Source organism: Diabrotica virgifera, chromosome 1, assembly GCF_917563875.1.
Source record: "Diabrotica virgifera virgifera chromosome 1, PGI_DIABVI_V3a".
In the NCBI taxonomy this organism is placed as follows: domain Eukaryota; kingdom Metazoa; phylum Arthropoda; class Insecta; order Coleoptera; family Chrysomelidae; genus Diabrotica; species Diabrotica virgifera.
Genome location: NC_065443.1, coordinates 285651389 through 285666716, shown reverse-complemented (window position 1 = coordinate 285666716; position 15328 = coordinate 285651389). Strand labels below are relative to the sequence as shown.

Sequence of the window (15328 nt, the reverse complement as noted above, 5' to 3'; positions counted from 1 at the left end):
CTGCTTTTTCTTTTGAATACTATCATTTATCTATATTCTGAAAGCTTACCTATCAGATGTTTAAATTTAGTTAAAAAAAATATATGTCTATAAACTACGCAGACGATAGTCTGACTTTTATAAAATTAATGTTAATTTTTGTGAAATATTTTGTCTCAAAAAATGCATTGTTTCGACAGAAAAACTTTCCAAGATCCTCCTACTATTATCACTATAATTTTCAGGTTAAAATAAAAACCAATAATAGGGACAAATTTTATTTACACCGAAGGAAATAACATACAAACGAATAGGTATAATCCATGAACGTTATAAATAACGTAAAGACAAATATTTATAAAAAGTCTTTATTAACTTCATTAAGTTCCTTTTTAAATTTTTTATCGGAACGATAACTCAATATAAATCCCGGTACGAAGCAAGTTCTTTTAGTGTAAGCTTTCTTGGCACTCATATTTAAATAATATTAACCACCAAAACCAATAATCTTATATTAACTACGAATAATTAATTATTTTCGAAATTTTCACATTCACTCCAATGCAAAAGTAGCATCTATCTCTACGCCACCGCCGCCCTAGCGAGAAACCAAGCAAACAGGCAAAATCGTGTACAAAAATTTCAAGGTCGTCCTATCTCGATTCCTCTCCTCTGTGTAGGTCTCCATAGTATGAACCTAACGTACCAGCCCGTAACCTTAGGTAATACGTATCGCGATACGGGAGTTCAACCATTAATGCGCAAGCGTATATGTCAAAAAGATGCGTTACGTTTACGTATTTGTGTGCACAAAAACTCCCTAATATTAAATTTTAACAGTCATGCCCATCAAACTAGATATATAAAACATAATGCAATTCTACCAAAATGTAATAAATCCATCCTTCAAAGATATGTTGGTTACATAGGGCCCAAATTGTACAATTTACTACCGGATAATTTAAAACAATTTAAAAATTATAAAAAACATAGGTATAAATATGAAATTAAACAATGGATTGGGAGCAAATCAACAAAATTTTGCGAAGAACTTATTAATGGACAATTCTAATAAATAAACTTAAGTATGAAATAAATATCGAAAATAAAGTTTACATCTATAGAGATTTTTATTATCAACTGCAACATTCCTTGAATTGATGGACACACTTATATCACAAATTACATATAGTAAAATTAGTATATTTTTATTTTTTTCTTATTTAATGTTAGAGTTTTTAGTATTTTTATAAATTCCCATATAACTGTATACATTTATACAATTGTTAAATATTTTTTGTTTTTGTTTATATTGTAAGTTAATATATTATATTTTTAAGTCTCACGCACGAGGGGTGCTACTTTTGTATGTATATTAATAATATATATACAAGGTAGCTCAACTTCAGTGAGTTATTTATGTTTATTTAGGTAGTACTCATTATGCTTTTTATTTTTTAAAAATCTTTATTGTTATTCCTAAATAAATATTATTAAATTATTATTATTATATATTATAATAACCAATTTTTTAGTAAAATCCACTGTTTTTTAGTTAAATGTAACTGCGGAAGTCGCCCAACAAGGTAAAGAAATCTGGAAGCAAGTGAAGCAGTTCGATTGGAAACGCTTCTCTTCTACCGATCTGAGGAGGCAGTTTAAGTCCTACTCACTTCTTGGACGCGCAGCCTTACCAGAAGCAGAACTCAAGGCTTTGAACAAACATATTAGTGACATGGAATCTGTGTACTCCAAGGCAAAAATTTGTGATTATAACAACAAAACCAACTGCGATCTAGCTTTAGAACCTGGTAAGAATTAGTTATTCTGAAATTTCTCTACCAATATGTTCTTTTTCTTCTAATGCCCACTCCACTAATGAAGGTTGCAGGACCCCTTTTCCTTCGATAATACCCTTCATAATCAGTTGCAACCACCCTCACTTATCATTTCTAATTATGTGCCCCAAATATGCTGTCTTTCGCCTTTTAATAGTGGTCAAAATTCTCTGTCTCTTCCCAACACCATTTCGTTCGTAATATGATCGGGCCATGGTATTTTCAAAATTCTTCCAAAAAGCCACATCTCAAAAGCTTCCAGCTTTCTCATTAACTTAACATTAATAGTTCAGTATTTACAATTTGCTTCAACCACAAAGGGTTATTAGCAATGAACTGTATTGACATCAAATTACAAAGTTTTACAAAGTATTAAGTTTGGTTAATTAGTCCTATAGTACGTAAAAAATTGAGAGTCTTGAATGAATTATTTTCACTTAAACAATCTTTAAATGTATTTGGTAACTGTTGATGTTGTCGTTCTATAACGTAGAGGGGGCAGTCTATTATTATATGTTGCACTGTTAGTTCACTATCACACACATAACACATTGGAGGGGCTTCTTTCTTTAATATAAAGTCGTGGGTGATCTTCGTATGACCAAGTCGCAATCTGGACATGAGCACTTGGTCTCTTCTCTTAGTAGGATGTTTCGACGGCAATACACTTTGTTTGATTGTTCTTAATGCAGAGTTTGATTTGTTCCAATTTGTTTGCCATTTTGTCATGATCTTGTTTCTTGATGTGTGTCACATTTCTTGAATGCAGATAGGTTTGTATTACAATCAGGGAGAGCAATTGTCCATGGTAGCATGCTTTGACTGACTTTAAAAATATTGTAAGTGGATGGAATAATTGTGTCTAAGCTTTGTAACGTTGCGCTCACTCGATGATAAAACGGAGGATCCAATCTTTTCCCCCTATTAAATGTCGATGGAAATCTATCTGTAAATGTGTTTTTATAAACAAGTAGCTGTGGGTTAGTTGATACTTTTGAGGCATACATGAGGCTAAGTTATTCTCTCCTGAGTTGAAGGGATGGTTCACCTGATTCAAAATACATACTCTCAACTGATCTTGTGTAGTGTGCTCCCAGTGCAATTCTAATTGATGAATTATGAACTGTGTCTAGCACTTTCAATAGTGAACCTTTTGCTGAGTTGTAGGCAACAGCAGCATAATCTAGTTTTGAACGGATTAGGGTTTTGTATACAGTCATAAGAGTTTGGAAATCTGCATCCCATTGTTTATGAGATATAATTTTCATTAAGTTAAGGCCGTTTTGAACTGAGAGACGAAGAAAGTGGATGTGGTCTTGCCACGATAGTCGGCTATCTAGTTTTACTCCCAAGAAGTTAATCGATTCTGAATACTTTATTGGTATATTTTTTAGGTAGAGTTTCGGTGGATTTATGTATTTCTTTGGAGTTTTACTGAAAATCATTGCTTTCGTTTTAGTAGGTGAAAATTCTAGGCCAGTAGTATTAGACCAGTTCTCTAATTTGTAAATGGCTTGCTGTAAATGGGTCGTAATTGTTGATATATTTTTACCACGACAGAATATAACAAGATCATCAGCAAATAGACGGGCTTTGACTAATGGGCTAAGTGACTTAGCGATGACATTGATGGCAATAAGGAAAAGTACAACACTAAGAGTAGACCCTTGAGGAATACCGTTTAATTGGATTTTGGAGTCTGAAAGAAAGTTGTCTATTCGAACTTTGAAGTTTCGCCTATTAAAAAAATTATTAATAAATTTGATAATATTTCCTTTAATCGACCAACTTGATAGAATTCTTATGATATCTGATCTCCAAATTGTATCATATGCACGTGTTATGTATATCAAAAAATACAGCCAAACATACTTGACCACATCCAAATGACTCATGAATTACGGATTCAATATCCACTATGTTGTCTAATGTAGACCTGGACTGGTCTAAGTTAGAGAGATTGGTCGGTAAGACTCTGGGTCCGATTTATTTTTGCCCTGTTTAAAAACTGGTACAATAATGGAATCGTACCAATCAATTGGGAAAACATTATTTGTCCAAATGAAATTATAGAGAGCCAAAAGATATTGTTTGCCTTCCGTTGGCATAGCTTTTAAAAATGTCGTAGGTATGTTGTCAGGCCCTGGGCTAGTGTCTTTAACTTTGTTTAACGTTTCTAACAGTTCGTCCATCGTAAATGTAACATTTAGAGGTAAATTATTGTGATCATCAAGATTTATACAGGCATTATTAACTTCATTTTTATGGACTAGGAAACTTGTAGAGAGATTTTCGTCACTGCTATGTTGTTCGTATACGTTTGCTAGTACGGAGGCTATTTCTTGCTTAGTTGAATAAATATGGTTATCGTGTTCTAGGTAATGAATGGTGTTAAATGATTTTTTCCCGTACATTCTGCTTATCATTTGCCAAACCTCAGAAGTCGAGGTAGGTGAATTTAAAGATGATACATATTTTTTCCAGGCTTCTCTCTTACTCTTCTTTAAGGTGTATCTACAGTACGCCCTTAATCTTTTGAATTCTAGCTGGCTATTTAAAGTTGGGTGCCTTCTAAATTTATAAAATGCCTTTTTTGACTCTTTAATTGCTGCCTCGCAATGAGAATTCCACCACGGGACTGGGGCACGTTTTTTTGGAAATTTTGAATAACCTACGGACTCGTGAGCTATTGACGTTAAAAACTGTACGAAATGGAGTACTTTGGAGTTGATATCAATATCTGTATCGAAGGGCTGAACCAACTGAGAAATTGTTTGTGAAATTAAAGAGGAATAAAGAGACCAATCTGCATTTTTCAAACACCATTTATTGGACGGAACTGACGAGGAGATATGGTTATTGTTCATAATTAGGATAGGAAAATGATCGCTTCCATGCAAATGAGATGTCACATCCCACGACAGAGTTGGTTGTAAGACAGGGTCACAAAGGGATAAATCTATTGGTGACCCATTTCCGGTGGAAATATTGAACCTTGTGATTCTTCCATCGTTAAGGATATTCATATTAGAATCGGTAACAATTTGTTCGATTTTACGTCCCAAGGAATCTGTTTTTTGCCTCCCCAAAGTATATTGTGAGCATTAAAATCACCTAATATAATACGCGGTTCTGGAATTTGATTGAAGAGTTCAGTCATTTCATTTATGGATGGGTCTTAGTCCGGAAGAAAATAAATATTACATATATTAACTTTGTGGGGGCCTTTTATAGATACTGCTGTTGCCTCCAACTCAGTTCTTAAACGTATTACTTCGGTATTAAATGAGTTATGGACATATATTACTACTCCCCCACTAGCATGGCTAGCAGTTATTCTGTTCTTATAATACGGAGTATAGTTCCTTAAATTATGAGAGTTATCTTCTTTGAAGTGGGTCTTGTAGGCATATTACAGATGGTTTAAATTTAGCTATAATTAATTTAAGTTTTTCTAAATGGGTGTAATACCCATTTAGGTTCCATTGCAGTATACAGTTGAATGTTGTTGTATTAAATTTCAGCAGAGGCGTCGCTGCTGTATTCACTGTGGTCAGTATAGAAAGCGGATAATAATAGCTGTTTATTAATTTTAGTTTTTAATCTTGTACAGCGACTTTTCAGATACTTGGGAGTTAATGCTGGATGGATTTTAGTTAAAAAATTGAGTAGTCCTTCGATATCTTCTGTATACGTTTTAGCAATGCTGAGAGGATCAGCAGAGCCGTGTGCGTTTTCGAAGAAATCAATTAATTCTTCCTGGGTTAGATATCCGTTATCAGAATTATCTTGGAAAAAAGAACTAGTGCATTTAGTAAGATCTTCTGCTAAATTCCTATTATCTTCAGGAACAGTTTTTGCTTTCTTAGATTTACGGAGAGGTTCTTTAAATGGATTCTGGTCTACTGATGTTGGAGGAGACGTTATTTCTGATACCGTTCGTTTAGACGATTGAGTGTCAGAGGATGTAGGAAGTTGATTTTGGCTGTGAATATTCATTTCAACGTTATCTGGCTGGAGAGGTGTTTGAATGGGATTTGAATCTAATAGAGAAGTATTGGCTGTTTCTGTTGATTGTGGACTGGTAGATTGTGGTGAAGATTGTGAAGGATGGATAGTTGGCTGAGCATCTCTTAGGTTGGGGTGGCAATTTTGGATATAATTTGGTTGAGAAGTAGGTGATAAGTTTTCGATAGATGTTTGAGTGTTCGTATTTCTTGTGCATTGAGAGGCTAGATGACCTTGTTGTTTGCAAATGAAGCATGATTGTTTTTCAAGTGAAAAATAGATTCGATAATTGATTTGTCCATAGTTAATTAATATAGACTCAGGAATATTTTCCAGATTTTTAGGTGCAATGTAAGTATATCGTCGGAAACTCAAGATATGCTTACATAAAGAGTTGTTCCTATTCTTAGAAAATCCAATGGAGTTATTTGATGAATTCCAATATTTTGTAGTTCAGTCTCTATAATACTGTGAGGTATTGATGGGGAGATATTAGAAATTATGAGTTTTTCGCTTGGTGTGATTAATTTCCTGGCTTGGATACGTTCCTGATTGATAACTATGGTTCCATTATCTCTTATCATTTACAATCCTGGAAATATCGAGAATTTTATTGGGATCGACCTTAGTTGTTATGGCATTTAAATAATCTTCAATTTTGGTATTTGGAAGTGAATTGAACAAAATGGCTTGGTTTTTGCTTGGAAATTTTTTGTTAGGTTGAGTCAGAGCGGTTGAATATAATTTTGATTGATTGGATCGATTAATAACATCTTGAGAATTTTGAAGTTCAGAAGTTCTCTTCTCTGAAATTTCCTGCATATTGAGCCTATGTTGCCTAATTACGGCCCTGGTACTTGGACAGGTTCATTAGTAATTAAGCTACTTAATTACCTCGCTACTGGTATTTATAACCGTTGTCTACTGTTTGTTGATTAAAAAATAGTAATAAAGATGATCTAACTTACAGTTTGATCCCAAAATCGGATTAAGCACTATATAATACACTATTATACCAACTTTGATAATTTTCTAACAAGTAAAACCACCTTAATTTTGATAAAAACTAAGAGCTAATCGGAAACACTGTTTACTAGTTAAGAAACCAGTTTCGAATCCCAAAGTGGTGAGTTTTGGGATACTAAGAAATTTCCTTTTCCTCAAAAAAGCTTATTGCTCTATTCTTGATCGAATTTCTGATTTTGGATTTAGATCTTCCGTAATCCAGACTCCTAAATATTTAATTTTGTCCACTGGTTTAATATCTTCATTTTTTATCTGAATCCTTTTTAATGGCTATGGCTGCCCTTCTTACCTGCCCTTTCTGACAGGTTCCGGCGCCATTTACATCTTTAACCCTGTTTCAAGTAACTTAGTGTCGATGTACGTACACACTAGCCTACGGGGAACGACGGCTTAACCCTGCTTTAGTCGCTAGGATAAACGGAGCACCAAAAGTCGCTACGGTGTCAGAGACCGACAATTTAAAAAAAATAGTTATTGCTATAAAATTCATACAAATATTTTATATTGTGTATGGGAATGACTGAAAAATATTTTTGAAAATGTTTTATTGAAAAACAACAATATACATACAATATATTGTTATTTGTAATATAAAAATACACGTAAAAACAAAAGTTCGTAAAATCTTTGAAATGGAAAAACACTTCGTAATATTTAGTTCAAAAGGAATAAACAAACTAAAAAATAACTCACGTTTTTAATAAAATATAAAGTAAGCATTTCACTTGAGTTAGTGAGACATTTTATTTTGTAGCTTCACTTAGGCAAAGTTGACATATTCCATGAATATGTTCAAGGCACATGAATCTTTTGCATTTTATGCATGAAAAGCGAGTGCACCTGTTCTTTTTGGTAGTACAAAATGCACAACGACCCTTTGTCTCATTTCTTTCTGTAATTGCAGAAGTTGCATCTGGGATGCCACAAATTTCGCGAATTCGGCGTTTGAGACTAACTGGCAGATTTCTAGTAGTAACTCGAATTTTTAAATAGGGATATATAAGCCCATTTGCAAGGTTTCTTAAAAAATCACGTCGTTTCAGTTTTTTTCATTATTATCGATTTCATTAAAGATAACCATTGAGTTAATGGCAGAAATATTCAATATGGTATAGAATATTAACATTGGCCAACGCTTTGTGCTTCTTGAACAGTTGTAATTAACACTGAGATGGTCTACCATGTCGACTCCTATTTTTGTTTAATTGTATAGTGAGATAATTTTTGGTTTATTTTGATTACCCCTACCATAATCAATTGCATTATCATGATGTAGTGAGGATACAAGCAATACATTTTTATTTTTTTAGGAATATGAGAAACTAGTGTAATATTAGGTCTGGATCCGGCGTATGAAAAAAAAGTTGATTAATAGCAAGCTGAAAATTTGTTAATAGCTTAAGGGTGTCTAGTCGAACAAACTTTGATATATGGGAACACTGGAACAGAGGAAGTTTTAATTGTGAAACAGGTTAAAAATTTGGAACGGTAATACCACGAAAACGGCACATGTATTTTGTCCCACAGAACAGACTTAAACTCTCCGAACAGAGATTAAACTCTCATGCAAAAATCAGACTGCTATTTATCACCAAATGGGCGTTTTAATGAGTGGAACATGTAGAATATGTCAAATGACAGGAATTATGACAGGTGATAAATAGCAGTCTGATTTTTGCATGAGAGTTTAATCTCTGTTCGGAGAGTTTAAGTCTGTTCTGTCGGACAAAATAAATGTGCCGTTTTCGTGGTCTGACCGTTCCAAATTTTTAACCTGTTCCACAATAGGGAACTTGCATAACTTTTTAAATTCGAAACAATGTTATAAATCACAACAGAACATAATTTAAAACATGTATCAAAAATAAAAATTTTTGTAGGTCTTTCGTTTGGTCCTCAAAGGCGATTAAAAATTCAAATTAAAACAGGTGGACTAAAACGCGTCGTGACGTCATTCGTTTGTACACTTACATTTTTCCAATAAAGTAAACAGAATTTTAAATTAGACGTTATAAACGTCAGTAGAAAATACATTTATTTGACGTTACAAGTGTTTTGATCGTTTGAACTATTCATAGAAAACTGTACTTTTACAAAATGGTTTTATTTTCCGTAGTAAACCTTCTTTCCTTTCCTTCAATAACTATATCAAACTCCAATGTCAACAAACTAGTATATATTATTACAATGACATACGATAAATGTTAATAGAATATAAATATTTTTTCTTTATTTCGCGACGAGGTATACCAAAATAGGTGGAGGCCAATAAACTAAAGAAGAAGAAGAAGAAGAATATACCTAATTATAACCATAAACGGAACCATATAGTTAAACTGAGTGACATCACGTGCCGTTTGACCTATTTTAAGATACCGAAGACTTTAAATTTGTACTTCTAAGTTATTATGAGTTTTTGAAGCGTGAAATTTTGGAAATCTCATTTTTATACAAAACTGAACATTATTATGTAATAAAAAAAATGTGCAAGTTCCCTATTAAAACTTGTTCTGTTCCAGTGTTCCCATATATCACAGTTTATCCGACTAGACACCCTTAAGCTATTAACAAATTTTCAGCTTGCTACTAATCAACTTTTTTTTCGTACGCAGGATCCAGACCTATATGTTGATTAAAACCAAACATACTTGAATTTACAGGATGCTTTTGTTTTGTGAATTCAGACGGAAATTCTCTTTTATTCTTCCTAATGGTTCCCACTACTGTAATTTTCTTCACATATACCCTATTCACTAATTCGATACTTGTGAACAAGTTATCAATTGTAAGATTCCGGCCTGAATTATAAATAGGTTTACATAGCCGTTGAACAACATCAATAGGTCTGTTACCAACTTGAAAACGGCCTTCAGGTTGTTGGCCAACATATACCTCTAAATTAGCGGTATAAAACATTGAAGCATCAGAGAGTGCAACAATTTTTATGCCGTACTTGTTCGGTTTTGATGGGATATACTGACAAAATATACACCTACCCCTAAATCCGGGTAACATCTCATCGATGGTGACATATTCGGAGAGACTGTATCCACTTCTACACTGAGTTACAGAAGTATCAAAAAAAAATCGTATAGGAGCCAACTTATCTTCCTTTAGTCTGTTTTCACGAGTTGCTTTGTCATCGAATCGTATACATCGAAGAAGAAATTTAAATCGTTGGAGCGACATAGTTAGACGAAAATTTCTATGCTTGATCCATCATTTTTCCAAAACTCGATTTACACGATTACCTTTCAGGAGTGCTGCGTAATAACTATTAACACTATTAGTGCCTGCACTTCTAATATATCAGTGTGTCTAGCATCCCGATCCCGAACAAAGTTATTTCTTATTGAGTCTATATATCTTTATTGGCAATAATACTCTTTTCGGGAAATTCTTAAGTTTGGATGTTCACATTAAATTAAATAATGAAAAAATTGAAATGGTTCAAACTTTTAGTAAACATGTTGATTACATTTGCAGAAAGATAGGGAAAAAAAAGGTTTTTTTTCGAAGAGTATCACCATTTTTGACATTTCAAATTAATTAACAATTTATAATTCGTTAATATTACCTCACTTTTTATATTGTTGTTCATTGATTTATACAGGATGTTCTAATTATGACAGGCTTCAAATTCTCCAAAATAAGGCTATGCGAGTAATATTGAGATGCAATTGATATACTCGAATTCAAGATATGCTGAAAACTTTAAATTGGTTAAAAGTTGAACATTTTATGTATGTCCAATCTATGACATTCTTATTTAAGATGGTAAACCATTTATTGCCTGAGTATTTGAACAGTCAGTTGGTCCCGATAGCAAATGTTCATGAGCATAGCACTAGAGCTGCAAATTCAATAAATTTTTATGTTAGAACAACCAACAAGTCCAGTTCAATGAAAAGCTTGTTTCATAAAGGAATTGTACAGTTCAATAATATACCTTATCACATTAAAAATAGCCATAATGCAACTATCTTTAAGAGATAATAGTCCATTATATTAAAACTAAGACCTAGAAACCAATTGGCAATGTTTGTTGTATTTCCAGTGTTTTTATTTTTATTTTATTTTTTTCTTTTTTTTTGTTTATATATTGAATGTTTCTGATTAATTTAATTTGACAATGCTTATTTCTTTATTTGTTTAGTCTCATGTTTTTAATTTTTGTAAAAATTTTTGTAATACTTTATGATAATTATACAGCGCTCCTTGCCTTGACAATTCTTATGTAATTTGTACAGGTGTGGAGTGCAATGTTTCTGTTTTGTGTATTATCTATTATGATAAATAAATAAATATCTATCTGTTCGTACTTTCCACAATCATTTCTAATATAGCGTCATTCACAAAATATTTCCAAATGTCACTGGGAGTCTTCAAGTCACGTGTAGGTAACCTCGACATCGGCAAACGTACTACGTAATTTTCTTGTCTTGTTCTAACATTTCTCGGTGGAACAGCCTTTTTCCATTTGGTAACTCACATCTTTTCCAATAAACGCTAAGGTATTACTTCTACTTTCTTCTTCCTCGTCGGATACATCTTGTTCCGATTCACTTCCGCCATCCCGTTTCTCAATTTGATTGATTTCATTTTCACTTCCCTCATCGTCAAAATAATTTTCATCGTCGCTAGGAACCATTTCCCAAAATTCCAACAAACGTTTTTGTTCGGCTTCAAAGACATCTATAAATAAGATTTGACCAAAACTTACCGATAAAATGCAATAATAAGATGCTAAATCTTTACCTGAACTGTATCAGTATCAGTATCACAAATTGTGTTTTGCAGAGTCTGCGGTCTTGCTTGTGTAAATAACTCTTCGGAGTATACATTAAATAGTAATGGTGAAAATACACAGCCCTGTCTCACTCGTCAAACTAAAAGTTATATTTAGTTTGTATGTACGAGCCCCTTCCCATATCAGTTGGCCCAATGCAGATTGAAAAGAAAATCCAATTTTATAGAACAAAAAAAAAAAATGGTCAAGCATACCTAAACTTTCAAAGTTTTAATTCACCGATAATTTGTGGATGTCCAGAAGTATACAAAATATATTTTAAATTAATAAAAACGAATAATTAAACAGAATAACAACAACATTTTATTTTTAATTAGATTCAAAATTGCCCGAGGCATAGTTTTTACAATATTCTGGCAACATTCTGGTGTAAATGAATCCCATATTTTTTCCCAAGTTTTGCTTCAATTCTTTGACGGACCTAGCAGGATGTTTCCCCAATGTTTTTTATATTTCGCGCCACAAAGTGGCGTGAAAGTTTCTCTCAGGGACAAGTCGAGACTCTTATAAACGTATTCCAGAAGTAGAATATCATGGTTTCCAATCCAGTTTAAACTCTTTTGGCTTATGGCAACCTATGCCATCCCATTGGGAGACAAAATGTTTCGCTGATTTTAACTTGTTTAAATGACTTTGTTCCAAAATCGGTAAGAAATTATTTAAAATCTTCAAATATTATTTGCCCGTATTTAAAATTCTATTGATAAAATGCAACTTTTCCACAGCTTTCGCCGACATGCTGCCCCAGACCACGATAAGCGTAGGAAATTTGACTTTTCTGTTAAGACAATAAGGCTGAAAATCTTTTTATATTACCTGCGAATAGCTCGACTCCCACTGTCTCCAATTCGACTCCAACACACACTTCAAATCTGGATTCATCACTCCATTTTATTGCATCCCATAGTCAATTTGTCCAGCCTCAATGCTCTTTCGACCATTTTAATCTATTTTTTTTGTGTTGTAATGTTAAGACTGGATTAGTCGGAGATACTAAAATGAAATGTTTCAAAAACAATTCATATTGATTTTTTCAACTTTATCAATTAATTTGTAAGTGAGCAAATCTTACTTTGTGGGCCTCTCGGTGATAGGTTGATCTAGAAACGTGTCTTCCAACGAGGTTAATCCACAAAACACTTAAATCTAGTTAAGTTGCACGTCGTTTTTTCACTATAATGCGTCTTAATTCCCTTCGATCTGCTTCGTTTATTTTACTTTTTCCTGCATTTATAGGTTTGGTAATACCAAACCTGTGGTTTTTTATCTCCTAATTATATTTTTTACACTATACTGTGACAATTGATGAGCATCAAGTTAGCTAAACACCTATCACAAATCGATTCGAAAGTAGGTGGATAATTTGCCGCTAATTAGTCGTTAATTAGTTGTGAAAATACCGATTTTTTCGTTTCTTTTTTTTTTTTTATTTTTTTAGGTGCTTTGCTAACTTGATATAAAGTTAGCAAAGCACACCTCCGAAAAATGACTTTAGAGCGTTCGTAGGAGAATCGGAATAGGATTAGTTTTTGCCGCTAATTAGTCGCTAATTAGTTGTGAAAAAATTGATTTTCTAAATTAATTTTTTTTTTGTTTTTTTGGGTGCTTTGCTAACTTGATATAAAGTTGGCAAAGCACGCTTCCATAAAATGATTTTAGGGATTTCGTAAAAGAATGAAAATAGAATGAGAATTTGCCGCTAATTAGTCGCTAATTAGTTGTGAAGAAATGAATTTTCTAAATTAATTTTTTTTTTGTTTTTTTGGGTGCTTTGCTAACTCGATATAAAGTTGGCGAAGCACGCCGCTATAAAATGATTTCAGAGTTTTCGTAAGGGAATGAGAATAAAATGAGAATTTGCCGCTAATTAGTCGCTAATTATTTGTAAAGGAATTTTATTCACAAAAATTTTTTTTTTGTTTTTCACGGTGCTCCGCTTACTCGATATAAAGTTGGCAAAGCACGACTCCATACAATCATTCTAGGGTTTCCGGAGAAGAATAGCAATGGAATAAGAATTCTTTGCTAATTAGTCGTGCATTAGTTGTGAACACACCAATTTTGTCGTTTTTTTGTTTTTGACGGTTCTTTGCTGACTTGATATAAAGTTCGCAAAGCACGCATCCATAAAATGATTTAGGTTTTTTTGTAGTAGCATGAAAATAGGATCAGAATTTGCCGCTAATTAGTCGCCAATTAGTTGTGAACAAATTGATTTTCTAAATTAATTTTGTTTTTGTTTTTTTGGGTGCTTTGTTAACTTGATACAAAGTTGGCAAAGCACGCTTCCATAAAATGATTTTAGGGATTTCGTGAAAGAATAAAAATAGAATGAGAATTTGCCGCTAATTAGTCGCTAATTAGTTGTGAAGGAATGAATTTTCTAAATTATTTTTTTTTGTTTTTTAGGTGCTTTGGTAACTTGATTTAATTTTTTCACAACTAATTAGCGACTAATTAGCGGCAAAAACTAATCATATTCCCATTCTCCTACGAACGCTCTGAAGTCATTTTTTGAACGTGTACTTTACTAACTTTACATCGAGTTAGCGGAGCACCTGAAACAACAAAAATAATATCAAAAAAATTGCTAAAAAAATTCGTCCACAACTAATTAGCGACTAATAAGCGACAAATTCTCATCCTATTTCCATGCTTTTACGAAAAAACTTAAATCATTTTAAAGATGCGTGCTTTGCCTACTTAATGTTGAGTAAGCGAAGCACCGTAAAAACCAAAAAAAAAACAGAATTTATGGATGAAATACCTTCACAACTAATTAGCGATTAATTAGCGGCAAATTCTGATTCTATTTTCATTCTTTTACGAAAACACTAAAATCATTTTAGGGAGGCGTGCTTCGCCAACTTTATATCAAGTTAGCGAAGCACCCAAAAAAACAAAAAAAAAATTAATTTAGAAAATTCATTTCTTCACAACTAAGTAGCGACTAATTAGCGGCAAATTCATATTATATTTTCATTCTTTTACGAAACCCATAAAATCATTTTATGGGGGCGTGCTTTGCCAACTTTATATCAAGTTAGCAAAGCATCCAAAAAAACGAAAAAAAAATTAATTTAGAAAATTCATTTTTTCACAACTAATTAGCGACTAATTAGCGGCAAATTCTCATTCTATTCTCATTTTTTTACGAAAACCCTTAAATCATTTGATTGAGGCGTGCTTTGCCAACTTTATATCAAGTTAGCAAAACACCCAAAAAAACAAAAAAAAAATTAATTAAAAAAATTATTTTTTTCAGAACTAATTAGCGACTAATTAGCGGCAAATTCTCATTCTATTCCCATTCTTCTACGAACGCTCGAAAGTCATTTTTTGCAGGTGTGCTTTGCTAACCTTATATCAAGTTAGCAAAGCACCTAAAAATAAAAAATAAAAAATAAACGACAAAATCGGTATTCTCACAACTAATTCACGACTAATTAGCGGCAAATTTTTTTTCTATTCCTATTCTTCTACGAAAACCCTAAAATGATTTTTCGGAGGTGTGCTTGCCAACTTTATATCAAGTTAGCAAAGAACCCGAAAAAACAAAAAAAAATTAATTTAGAAAATTAATTTCTTCACAACTAATTAGCGACTAATTAGCGGCAAATTCTGATCCTATTTCCATGCTTCTTAAAAAAAACCTAAATCATTTTAT

At 32.7% G+C, this 15328-nt stretch overlaps 1 protein-coding gene across 1 annotated transcript in view; it reads left to right on the top strand.

The window, feature by feature from the left end:
* LOC126893467 (angiotensin-converting enzyme-like) overlaps positions 1-15328 on the top strand; it is a 245854-nt gene that overhangs the window by 178375 nt on the left and 52151 nt on the right. The window contains exon 23 of the mRNA XM_050663701.1: positions 1535-1790. Within this exon, the coding sequence (XP_050519658.1) occupies positions 1535-1790 (256 nt within the window). The remainder of the gene's footprint in view (positions 1-1534; positions 1791-15328) is intronic.